Raw genomic sequence first — 12998 nt, forward strand, 5'->3', positions numbered from 1 at the left:
TCAAAATCTTCCACTGGTGCCTCACTCGAAGCCTGCGCAGGTCGTTACGGGACCGAATGGAGATAGAGACGCTGACATGACGGAGGCAGCAGACTCTGACTCCGAGATGGAGACACAGGATGCATCAGAGGGGGAATCCTCGGGTCCACGGGCCGTGGATGTACAATCGCGCCGTTCATCACGGAAGCGCCAGTCTCCGTCTCGATACATGCCGCCTGATCCAGCGCCGCGTGCAAATGGCGTCCGGCCTGCGGCCAAACGAGTCCGACGCCTTCCTTCGCCAGGGTCTTCGGTGGATTCCTTGGACTTTGGGGGGGGAGGGATGTTATAACCTGCCTACTGACGATTGGCTGGGGACTAATGACTATCCCACAATCCTGTGGGAGTATGAACTTCCCCAATGAGGGGGGCGGAGAAACTCCTAGTATAAATAAGCTGGCCAGTTCAGGAACCAGCAGGAAGGAGAAGGTAGCAAGGGAAGTTACTGCTACTGTTATGTATATATTGTTACAGTAAATAAACGTTATTACTTTGTATCCTTAAAACTCGTGCTGGATTCCTCGTGGGCCTTACAAAAATGTCTCTCCAGGGTTCCTCTGTTTTGATCTTTATTCAGGTAAATAAATAAAAACATTTTTTACATAAAAATCCTAATTTCCGTGGAGCCACACCGCCACCTGCTGGTTGAGATCGGGTCTCCAGAGATTTATTTGTCCTGCATTACTGACTTTGCTGGTGGTGCTGGAACACAGCTGTTTCTTTTTGGGGAGATGATTCTGTTGACTGTTTACAAACTTAACTATAACTAGCGAAGGGAGCATCACTGTTTGTGTCAGTGAGTGGCTCCATTAGTCTGTGTAGATATGAGGGATGGACAACAAATGCTGGCTTTGCCATTGACACCCGCCTGTTCTGAGCTGCCACCATGTTCTGAGATTGGGTTCTTTGGCTCGGACTCTGGGTCTGGGACGTGGTTCTCAGACAGACTGGAGACAGACTTTAGTATCCGCTTCAACACTTGTTTATTAGGATTACTTCTGAACCGGTTACAGAATAGGCACGTAGCTCTTAGGCATGATTCCAAACTCTCCCTCGAGAGTCGAACACATGACTGACGAGAGTCATTGTTACATCATCATCAACGTCACACAATAGAATATCCCACCTGTTAACCCTTTAAACACATCAACCCTTTATAGACACGTTTGTCATAATATACACCAGTATATCATGGTGCAGACACACACTGATGGACACACAGTGGGACCAATCAACACACACAACACCGCAGCCAATCACCAGTGAGAGCACACGCATTATAAAGACAGGGGGCATCAGAGTTCCCGCTCATTCGAGTAGCAGCTAGCTAGGAGCACAGAGCTCCCAGCCTGCAACACAGACATTCACCATGTGCTGAGTGCATCTACTGGTTAGGACAAGGCAAAGGTCTTTAGTTAAAGCTGGTATCGTATTTACCCACAGTTCAAGTATGTTTAAATAGTTAATCTTTCAATAAAATAGTGTTGCACTACTTCAAGTGTTGGTGACCTATATGATCCAGAACACCCAACACATCATGATACCAGGAGTGGTTGCATACTAGCACTTCTTAGACCTACCTGCAAGTGATCTGCCTTCCGCCAGCATTCCGTCATTCTGCAACCTGGACAACATCAGCCCGCCGCCGCCGCTCCGCATCGCCGGCAACCTCGGGGCCAACTGGAAGATTTTCAAACAGCGCTTCCAGCTCTTCTTCGAAGCCACGGACAGGGAGGGCGCCTCGGACACCAGAAAGATTGTTCTTCTCCTCTCCACGGCCGGGGACCATGCCATCCACATTTTCAACTCTCTCACCTTTGCAGATGACGAAGACAAGACGAAGTTCAAGACGGTTCTCCTCAAATTTGACACTCACTGCGGCGTGGAGGTGAATGAAAGTTTTGAACGCTACGTGTTGCAGCAGCGTTTGCAGGGTAAGGATGAACCTTTCCAATCCTTTCTCAAGCACCTCCGCATCCTTGCGCAATCTTGCAGCTACGGGCCCACCTCCGACTCCATGATACGCGACAAGATAGTTTTCGGTGTTCAGTCGGACCCCCTACGTCAGCAGCTCCTCAAAGTAAAGCAACTCACCCTAGCGACCGCCATCGAGCCCTGTGTTCTACATGAAAATGCCACGAGTCGGTATTCCCATATACAAGCGACTGAAACGGCGCGGCAAGGTCCCCATGAGGCAGAACGGGTCCAAGTGATTGAGCACCTCCAGGGCCTCAGCCTGGATGAGGGCGGCCATTTCGCGCGCTTTTCACGGACTCCCGCGCTTGTACACACCTAACAGGGGGATGGGGATGTGGAAGAACGTAATGCGCAGGCGCGCACCATGCATGACCGCACCACGCATGCGCGGTGGCGCAGCGAACGTGCTGACGTCACAACGTGCGGCAACTGTGGCTCCGCCCATTTAAAGCGGCAATGCCCCGCAAAATCTCGACAATGCGTACGATGTGGAAGACTTGCCCACTATGCTGCCTGCTGTCGAGCAGCTCAGCCTTCCAATTCATACCGCTTCAGCCAGCCTCGCAGGAATGTTCGGGCAATTCAACCCACGGTCAATGAGTCCGATTCCTACCTCCCACACAGCAGTGACACCGAGGACCTGAAGGCGCCTTTTCGAGTCGGTGTCGTAACGAAAAACAGGCTGTCCCCGAAGCAAAGACACCAGCCGCTGTCGGTATACAGCATCGATCCAGACGATGAGTGGTGTGCCACCCTGAAGGTCAACCGGTCCCAAATACGACTCCGCCTGGACACTGGTGCCTCCGCCAATCTCTGTGTACCGAGATACAGTGAAAAGTATTTTTTTTGTTGAGCTGCTCGCAGAAAAATACTTTTCACTGTACCTCGGTACACGTGACAATAAACAAATCCAATCCAATCCAATCCAACTTGCTGGAAAAACAAGGGAGGGGTCTGGGCAGGACTGCAAGAAGAGAAGTCGCACATCTCCTGCAAAGTGCAAACATAACTTGGACGCAGACCTGTTCCCATAGCAACAAATTGTATTTGGAGGAGGTGAGCGCAATGAGTGGAGAAGCTGTTCGACGTGAGAACAGGTCGAGCCAGGTCGGAGGAGGGTGCTGGTGGATGGGGATTAGTTGGGCCTCATTTCAAGGCAGAAACAGAGAAACTCCCTGAGGGGACGAGGATGTGGACGATGTGGATGGCATGGTCCCCGGCCGTGGAGAGGAGAAGAACAATCTTTCTGGTGTCCGAGGCGCCCTCCCTGTCCGTGGCTTCGAGGAAGAGCTGGAAGCGCTGTTTGAAAATCTTCCAGTTGGCCCCGAGGTTGCCGGCGATGCGGAGCGGCGGCGGCGGGCTGATGTTGTCCAGGTTGCAGGATGACGGAATGCTGGCGGAAGGCAGATCACTTGTAGGTAGGTCTAAGAAGTGCTAGTACGCAACCACCCCTGGTATCATGATGTGTTGGGTGTTCTGGATCACATACAGGTCACCAACACTTGAAGTGGAGCAACTCTATTTTATTACAAGATTAACTATTTTAAACATACTTGAACTGTGGGTAAATACGATACCAGCTTTAACTAAAGACCTTTGCCTTGTCCTAACCAGTCGATGCACTCAGCACATGGTGAATGTCTGTGTTACAGGCTGTGAGCTCTGTGCTCCTAGCTAGCTGCTACTCGAATGAGCGGGAACTCTGATGCCCCCTGTCTATATAGTGTGTGTGCTCTCACTGGTGGTTGGCTGCGGTGTTGTGTGTGTTGATTGGTCCCACTGTGTGTCCATCAGTGTGTGTCTGCACCATGATATACTGGTGTCTATTATGACATCCCCCCTTTTATAAAAAATGTAGCTGCGTGGCAATAAATAGTGTATGGTGAATGTTCCTGACTACGTGTGTGCAAAATATTTCCAGGACTATGTACATGAAAACTAAGCTATTTACATGGGAAGGTGCCTGGTGCAGAAAAACAGTGTGTCACAAGAATAATGAGATGAACACTATATACAAACCACTTGAACGATTAAACGGAAGAACAGAAAAAGTCAGAAAGCCCATAAGTCCACAAAGTTCACAAATTAAGCCTCAAGGGTGGGTTGGGAGCCGGCGGCGAAGCGGAGCGGCGGCGGCGGGCTGATGTTGTCCATGTTGCAGAATGACGGAATGCTGGCGGAAGGCAGATCACTTGCAGGTAGGTCTAAGAAGTGCTAATATCCCTCAACTCCTGGTATCATGATGTGTTGGGTGTTCTGGATCACATACAGGTCACCAACACTTGAAATAGTGCAACACTATTTTATTGAATCATTAACTGTTTAAACATACTCAGACTGTGGGTTAATACAATACCAGCTTTAACTAAAGACCTTTGCCTTGTCCTAACCAGTCAATGCACTCAGCACATGGTGAATGTCTGTGTTACAGGCTGTGAGCTCTGTGCTCCTAGCTAGCTGCAATTCGAATGAGCGGGAACTCTGATGCCCCCTGTCTTTATAGTGCGTGTGCTCTCACTGGTGATTGGCTGCGGTGTTGTGTGTGTTGATTGGTCCCACTGTGTGTCCATCAGTGTGTCTGCACCATGATATACTGGTGTATATTATGACACCTGTTACATCTCTAATGGTGTCCTGTTCCGGTGGAAGGTACAGAAACGATAACAGTGTCTGTGTCTCTCTCCCCACAGAGTTTTCTGAGTATTTCCAGCATTTTTTGTTTTTCATTTCAGATGCACAAATATTCCTGCTTCATAATCATTCATAATATTTCATTTATTTCACCTCATCGATCTTTACAATATGGATTCTCTGCTCATTCCTTGCTTCTGCATGCATGCTAATAACTTCAAGCTCTAATTCACCACCGTCTCTCTTGACTCCTGCACAGTCTCAACATTATCCCACTGCTTGTCCGACATCAATACCGGAACTTTTCTCCAATTAAATAGCGGGTGACTGAAGCCATTGCCACGATCCAATGGTCACGCTGCACCCAAAAAGCTGCTCACCGTGTGGAAAATAAAAGCCGGGAGACTCCGCTCCCAGGATCTACCCAGTTCGCAACGCCTGATGAGATCTAACGCGATCTCGCAAGGCGTTACGGTGTAAATGGGCGGAATCACTTTGTAGCAAATCTGCATAGCAGAGAGAGACAGCTAGTCTCGCGTTAATGTGCAGATTCCCCAGGTACCTGAGTCTTTGTGATTTATCCCCTTTGCCTCAGAGGCTTGGGTGAGTGCTGTACAGAACTGGTCCCCACAAACAGGGACCAGACATGATGGTGCTTGTGGGGGCCTCCCTGGGGATTGGAGGCCTCCAGCTGCATGCCCTTTGGACAGGTGGCACCCTGGTGCTGCTGGTGACACCTGGGCACCCTGCACTGCCAAGGTGCCCAGATGGCACTACCAGCTGGCAGGAGCATTGCCAGGTTGGCACTGCTAAGGTGCCAAGCTGGCATTTTTTAAAATTGGCCTGGGGTGCCCTCCTAAAGTGGGTTGGGGATGGTGGTCGCTTCGGGTTCCTCGGAGATCAGGATGCCCGATCTCTTGCTACACTGGGGAATTCCAGCAAGTGGTCCTTAGTGCACAAAATGGTGTGATGTGCTCTCGGCCGCGTTCCCCGCTGAGGAACCTTATACAACGCGGTTGGGTTGTATAACTATGTGTTTCTCGGCGCTGCGAGCGGTTAAACGCGCTATGGGACCAAAAATCTGTCTATCCCAGCCTTAACGATATTCATTGATGAAGCATGCACGCCCCACTGGGATAGGGAATTCCCTAGATTCACAACTCTTGGAGTGAAGTAATTTCTTCTCATCCTGGTCCGAAATGGTCAGCTTCTTATTGAGACTGCGCTCCCCTTGTTTTTGACTCCTCGACCCGCAGAAACAATCTCTCAGTGTCCACCCTATTAAACGGGCAGCACGGTGGCACAGTGGTTGGCACTGCTGCCTCGCAGCACCAGGGACACTGGGTTTGATCCCAACCCTGGGTGACAGTCAGTGTGGAGTTTGTACATCCTCCCTGTGTCGCCGTGGGTTTGCTCCGGTTTCCTCCCACAGTTCAAAGATGTGGAGGTTCGGTGGACTGGCCATGATGAATTGCCCCTCGTTGAGGTTATGGGGGATTGGGCCTAGGCAGGGAGCTCTTTCAAAGAATCGGTGCAGCCCCGATGGGCTGAATGGCCTTCCTCTGCACTATGAATTCTATGATTCTTTGAAACCCCTTCAGAATTTTGTTGGTTTCAATGAGATCACCTCTCCTTCTTCTAAACTCCAGAGAATTTAGGCCTCGTTTGCTCAGCCTCTCATCGTAGGACACTCTCCTTATCCCAGGAACCAATCTATTAATTGGGGCAGCACGGTAGCATTGTGGATAGCACAATTGCTTCACAGCTCCAGAGTCCCAGGTTCGATTCCGGCTTGGGTCACTGTCTGTGCGGAGTCTGCACATCCTCCCCGTGTGTGCGTGGGTTTCCTTCGGGTGCTCCGGTTTCCTCCCACAGTCCAAAGATGTGCAGGTTAGGTGGATTGGGCATGATAAATTGCCCTGAGTGTCCAAAATTGCCCTTAGTGTTGGGTGGGGTTACTGGGTTATGGGGATAGGGTGGAGGTGTGGACCTTGGGTAGGGTGCTCTTTCCAAGAGCCGGTGCAGACTCAATGGGCTGAATGGCCTCCTTCTGCACTGTAAATTCTATGATTAAGCCTTGGCTATGCGGCCTGCAATATAAGTACATTCTTTCTGATACATGGGGACCTAAACTCCACCCAGCCATCCAGTTACAGGCTCACCGAAATGTTGCATAATTACAGCAAGACTGGTTTAGTTTTTGTATTCCAACTCCCTTGAAATAAAGGCCAACATGCCATTTGCCTCCCTAATGGCTCACTGAACTTACGTGTCAACCTGCTGCATTCCTTCTACGAATACACCCAAGTCTCTTTGCGCATAAAAGCACACAAGGCTTAACGCCTTTTAAAAATGTTCAGCTCACACCCGGTCACGATGGAAGGCTCCCTGAAGGAAATGAATGAACCAAGTCTGGTTATTCAACAATCCATTTCTGCTCATCACAATTGCCTGTCCTGTTCTGAGATGTACTTATTGCCACTGGAGCCAGCGGCAGCGACTGACAAGTGGCCCAATTGATACGGGACCGCCAATTTTCAACTCGGTTGGACCTGAGCAACCCTCCGAGATGTCCAACTTTTGGGAGATGCTGAGAAACGATCAGAGGAAGGAGCTGTGCAGCCTCCACAAGGAGAAGGTGAAATTGTTTTGCAAAACGGACAATCAGCTCATCTGTGTTGTTTGCCAGAGTTCAAAAAGCCACCAAACCCACGGGTTGCTGCCGCTGGAAGAAGCTGCTGAAGTGTTTAAGGTGAGGAGATACTGTGTAAAGCAGAGGGACCTAACAGAATCGATCCTGATCACAATGGTGTTCATTGACTTGGGGTTGAGGCCTGGCTGTCAATACTTAAGACATTTTTGATACTGTGTTTGTATTTATGTCATTACAGAGCCATTAGTAATAATAATAATCGCTTATTGTCACAAGTAGGTTTCAATGAAGTTCCTGTGAAAAGCCCCTAGTCACCACATTCCAGCGCCTGTTCGGGGAGGCTGGTCCGGGAACTGAACCCGTGCTGCTGGCCTTGCTCTGCATTACAAGCCAGCTGTCTTTGCCCACTGTGCGAAACCAGCCCATTACTTGGGCTGCGAGTTGTATTGTTGTTTTCGGAGGCCAGGGATAAAACGTGCAAGTGTTAGATTGATTAATGTAGACGAGCCCTTCAACTGCCTGATCCAGATCTGAAGCAGTTAGTGCCAGCATGAATCGTTCTATCACCGACACCTCTCCAACAGCCTTTGGCAATATGGTAAAATAACCGGGATCATGAAACAGGCAGATCCATTTTTTCGGGCCTTTTCCGAAAGAACAGCCCAGACAGAGGCAGCTTTAACAGGAATAAGCAATTTGGAAGTGTGGGAAAATAAATTTATTTTGAATCCGTAAGGAGGTAGTGGGCATGATTTAACGTGCAAAATCAGAGTTTCATTTCAGGCACGTGTAGCATGGTCTGCCTCAGTGCCAGTAGCGCCAAGAACAACTCCGCTATGAAGCAGGACTCCGGTGAGGAACGTCCCGACAAGGCCGTACTTACCTCATTTCCTGAACTAACCAGCTCAGCTCGTCAGTGCAGGAGGAGATCAGGGTGGAGTTTAAAAACGGTAGCATAGTGGTTAGCACTGTTGCTTCACAGCTCCAGGGTCCCAGGGTCGATTCCCGGCTTGGGTGACAGACTGTGCGGAGTCTGCACGCTCCACCTGTGTCTGCGTGGGTTTCCTCCGGGTGCTCCGGTTTCCTCCCACGGTCCAAAGATGTGTAGGTTAGGTGGATTGGCCATACTAAATTGCCCCTTAGTGTCCAGGGGTGTGCGGGTTAGATGGGGTTGCAGGGAAAGGGCATGATCAATTGCCCTTAGTGTTCAAACAAAAGGTGAAGTGGGGTTACTGGGTTACGGGATAGGATGGCGGTGTGGGCTTTCCAAGGGCCGGTGCAGACTCGATGGGCCGAATGGCCTCCTTCTGCACTGTCAATTCTATGATTCAATGATTCTACGATCTCTTGACTCTCCTCAGATACCAAATCAATACCGGACGCCTCCCACTTCCCCAACCTACCTCTTAGGAGGTCCTCAAGCCCCCCAATCCCTCCTGAGAGCAGGCCGCTACCAGGTCCGATCCTAGCACAAGCAATTTAGCATCAGGGCACTTTGGCACTTCCAGCCTGGCACCCCGGCAGTGCGCCCGGCAGTGTGCCAGGGTGACAGTGCTCGGTGCCATGTTGGCAGTACCAAGCGGGAATGCCAAGATACGAACCTGCCCAGAGCCCGACTACCCGGGAGTCTCCTATGCCCTGGGAGACACCCCCAGGTGCCATTATGCCTGGTCCAGGTTTGTGTGTACCAGTGCTAAATGGCGGCATGGCGAGCTCTCCCAGGTGTTTGTTCTTGGGCCTCGGGAGAATCGTGAGGCAACATTTTTAAATGAGCCTATTGGCTCGCTTAAATATGTTAATCTGGATCTGGCCCAGCGAGGGCGAGATTCAAAATGCGACGTCTCATAAGATCTCATTCGATCCGGCGACACATTCCGGGAAACGTAAATCTCGCGAGAATGCCTCTCAAGAAATTTACCGATCTTGTTGCGTCACCGAGATCTAATGAGATCTCCCATGTCACAAAAAAATTGGTGGTGTGGTGAATAGAGAGGACAGCCCGAGTTTATAGGGTGACATAGACGGGCTGGTGAGATGGGCAGAATGGTGGCAAATGGAATTTAACCATGAAAAGTGCGAGGTAATGCATTTTGGGAGGACTGACAAGACAAGCGAATATACAGGGAAGGGCCGGATGCTCCGAAGTACAGAGGATCAGAGGGATCATGGTGTGCATGTCCATAGATCTCTGAAGGCAGAAGGACAGGTCGGTAAGGTGGTTAAGAAGGAAGACTTTATTCCCTGAGCAGAGACTATAAGAGCGGGAGGTTTGCATGGCGCTTATTAGGCCACAGTTGGAGTAATGTGTGCAGTTGTGGTCGCCACACTACAGGAAGGATGTGATTGTACTGGAGGGGGTGCAGAGGAGATTCACCAGGATGTCGCCTGGACTGGAGCATGTCAGCAATGGAGGGAGGCTGGTTAGGCCGGGGCGGTTCTCCTTAGAGCAGAGGCAGCTGTGGGGGAAGAGGGGGAGACCTGATAGAGATGTACACAACAATGAGTGGCATCGGGTAGATAGGAAGAAACTTTTCCCCTTAGTAGAGGAGTCAATAACCGGAGCATAGATTTAAATTCGGGGCAGGTGATTGAGAGGGGATTTTGAGGAAATGTTTTTACATCCAGAGGGTGGTTGGAATCTGGAGCTCACAGCCTGAAAGGGTGGGGGAGGCGGGAACATTTAAGAAGCATTTAGATCAGCACTGAAAATGCCAGAGCATACAAGGCTACATTTGATCTGAGTTAGATTTGTTGTCACGTGTACAGTGAAAAGTATTGTTTTGCATACAGTCCAGACAGATCGTTTCATACATGAAAAAATACAGGACATACATAAATACCCAATGTAAATACAGACACACAGGCATTGGGTGAAGCATACGGAGTGTAGTGCGACTCAGTAGAGAAGATGTGTGGAGAGGTCAGTTCGGTCCATGAGGGCCATTCAGGAGTCTGGGAACAGCGGGGAAGAAGCTGTTTTTGAGTCTGTTCGTGCCTGTTCTCAGACTTTTGTATCTCCTGCCCAGTGGAAGAGGTTGGAAGTGAGAATAACCCGGGTGGGAGGGGTCTTTGATTATGCTGCCCGCTTTCCCCAGGCAGCGGGAGGTGTAAATGGAGTCAATGGATGGGAGGCGGCTTCATGTGATGGACTCGGCTGTGTTCAAGACTCTGTAATTTCTTTTCATCTTGGGCCGAGCAGTTGCCATACCAGGCTGTGATGCAGCCAGATAGGATGCTTTCTATGGTGCATCTATAAAAATTAGTAAGAGTCAATGTGGACATGCTGAATTTCCTTAGTTTCCTGAGGAAGTATAGGCGCTGTTGTGCTTTCTTGGTGGTAGCGTCAACGTGGGTGGACCAGGACAGATTTTTGGAGATGTGCACACCTAGGAATTTGAAACTGTTAACTATCTCCACCTCGGCCCCGTTGATGCTGACAGGGGTGTGTACGATCCTTCACTTCCTGAAGTTAATAACCAGCTCCTTAGTTTTGCTGATGTTGAGAGAGAGATTGTTGTAATAACACAACACCACTAGGTTCTCTATCTCCCTCCTGTATTCTGACTCATTGTATGAATCTGACCCACTACGGTCATGTCATCAGCAAACTTGTAGATGGAGTTGGAGCCACATTTTGCCACACAGCCGTGTTTGTATAGGGAGTAGAGTAGGGGGCTAAGTACGCAGCCTTATGGGGCCCCGGTATTGAGGACTATTGTGGAGGAGGTGTTGTTTATCGTTGCTGGTTGTTGTCTATGGGTCAGGAAGTCGATGATCCAATTGCAGAAGGAGGAGCCAAGTCATAGGTTTTGGGGTTTTATGAGCTTGGCCGGGATTATGGTGTTGATGGCAGGGCTGTAGTCAGTGAATAGGAATCTGATGTAGGAGTCCTTGTTGTTGAGATGCTCCAGGGTGAGTGTCGGGCGAGGGAGAAGGCGTCTGCTGTGGACCGGTTGTGGCGTTATGCGAATTGCAGTGGATCAAGGGGTTCTGGGAGTGTGGAGTTGATGTGTCTCATGACCGACCTCTCGAAGCCCTTCATAATGATCGATGCCAAGGCAACTGGACAGTTGCTGTTGAGGTGCATTGCCTGGTACGTCTTTGGCACCGCTGTGATAGTTTCTTTAACCTCGGAACGGAGTAGGGAGAGGTTGCAGATGTCCGCGAACACACCCGCCAGTTGGTCCGCACAGGATCTGACTGCACGACCAGGGACTCCGTCAGGACCCGTTGCTTTCCAAGGGTTCACTTTCAAGAAGGCCGCCAAGTGCTGGGAAATGGGATTAGAATAGATTAGGTCCCAATGGCCGGCACAGTCACGGTGGGCTGAAGGGTCTCGTTCTGTGGTGTAAAACTCTGTAACTATGATTAAACAAATCAGACCAGCGGTAAAAGTGTTTTCATTATTATCAAAAGAAATCTAAAACTGGGGAAAACAATAGCATTTGCAACTTTTGCTGGTCGATGGGATTGCGACAGCATTATTGAAGGTCAGGGCAAGTCATGTCGATATGCACCCCCCTCAGCTCTCATACGGGCTATTGATCCCTGTAATCTCCCAGGTCGAATGAAACTTTTGACTCCCCTTGTTAGTGTACACCCTGTCTACATCTGTGAAAAATATTCATTGAGCTTGCCTCCACTGCTCCCTGGGGGGAGGGGGGCGGGAGAGAGTTCCAAAAATTCACTCTCTGAGAGGAAAAACATTTCCTGTCTCCATCTTCAATGTGAGAGGCCTTATTTTTAAACTGTATCCCTAAGTTCTAATGACGTCCACTGCATGATTGCTTATCAAAGAGAAGCAGGACAACAGGGTCAACAGGAGAATAAGTGGAACGATACTTCATTTCTCACAAGCTATTCCAGTCAACATATCCTCAATGTTAACTCCATGCCTCAGACCACAGATTGGCTTGCAAAGCAAATGGAGATCAGATGGTTCCTATGGACAGCAGCTGATCCCTCGTTCCAACTTTACCACCAGACAGCAATCTGCAAATCGACCCCAAACTGCTGAATGTGAAGAAGAAGAGGCCTCATAAAATTCTGGAGCTCCACATAGGGCAGGAAGAGTCAATTCGGCCTCTAAATGTTTGTCCTACCATTCAATCAAATCCTGGCTGGTCTGGGTCTTAACTCTAGTCAATTATTTGATTTTATGATCCTTAATGTCAAAAATCTATCAAACTCCATTATGACAGATGAAATTAAAATCTGGATTTAAAAATCTAATGATGACGTGAAACGATTGTTGTTTAAAAGAAAAAATCTGGCTCACATGTCTGCATGTCAGTCAAGATCCACAGCGACATGATGGCACTGCAATGGCCTAGCAAGCCACTCCGTCAAGGGCAATTAGGGGTGGTCAAACACTCAGTTTGGGTTCTGCCAGAGTCATTCAGCTCTTGACCTCATTACAGCCTTGGTTCAAAAGTGGTCAACAGAGCTGAATATCAGAAGTGTGGAGAGAGTGACTGCCCTTGACATCAAGGTAGCATTCGACCGAGTATGGCATTGAGGAACCCTAGCTAAACTGGAGGGAATGGGAATCAGGGGAAAACTCTCTGCTGGTTGGAGTCATACCCGGCACAAAGGAAGATGTTGTGGTGGTTGGAGGTCAATTGTTGCAGCATCAGGACATCACTGCAGGAGTTCCTTAAGGTACAGCAGTTCCTCAGGGTAGTGTCCTTGGCCCAAC

General features: G+C 49.4%; 1 protein-coding gene across 1 annotated transcript in view; it reads left to right on the forward strand.

Annotated features, from left to right (window-relative positions):
* Positions 1-12998, forward strand: part of LOC140389178 (uncharacterized) — a 137298-nt gene that overhangs the window by 22894 nt on the left and 101406 nt on the right. Inside the window, exon 6 of the mRNA XM_072473339.1 lies at positions 7059-7399. Within this exon, the coding sequence (XP_072329440.1) occupies positions 7059-7399 (341 nt within the window). The remainder of the gene's footprint in view (positions 1-7058; positions 7400-12998) is intronic.

This window comes from Scyliorhinus torazame, chromosome 14 (genome assembly GCF_047496885.1).
Source record: "Scyliorhinus torazame isolate Kashiwa2021f chromosome 14, sScyTor2.1, whole genome shotgun sequence".
Classification (NCBI taxonomy): domain Eukaryota; kingdom Metazoa; phylum Chordata; class Chondrichthyes; order Carcharhiniformes; family Scyliorhinidae; genus Scyliorhinus; species Scyliorhinus torazame.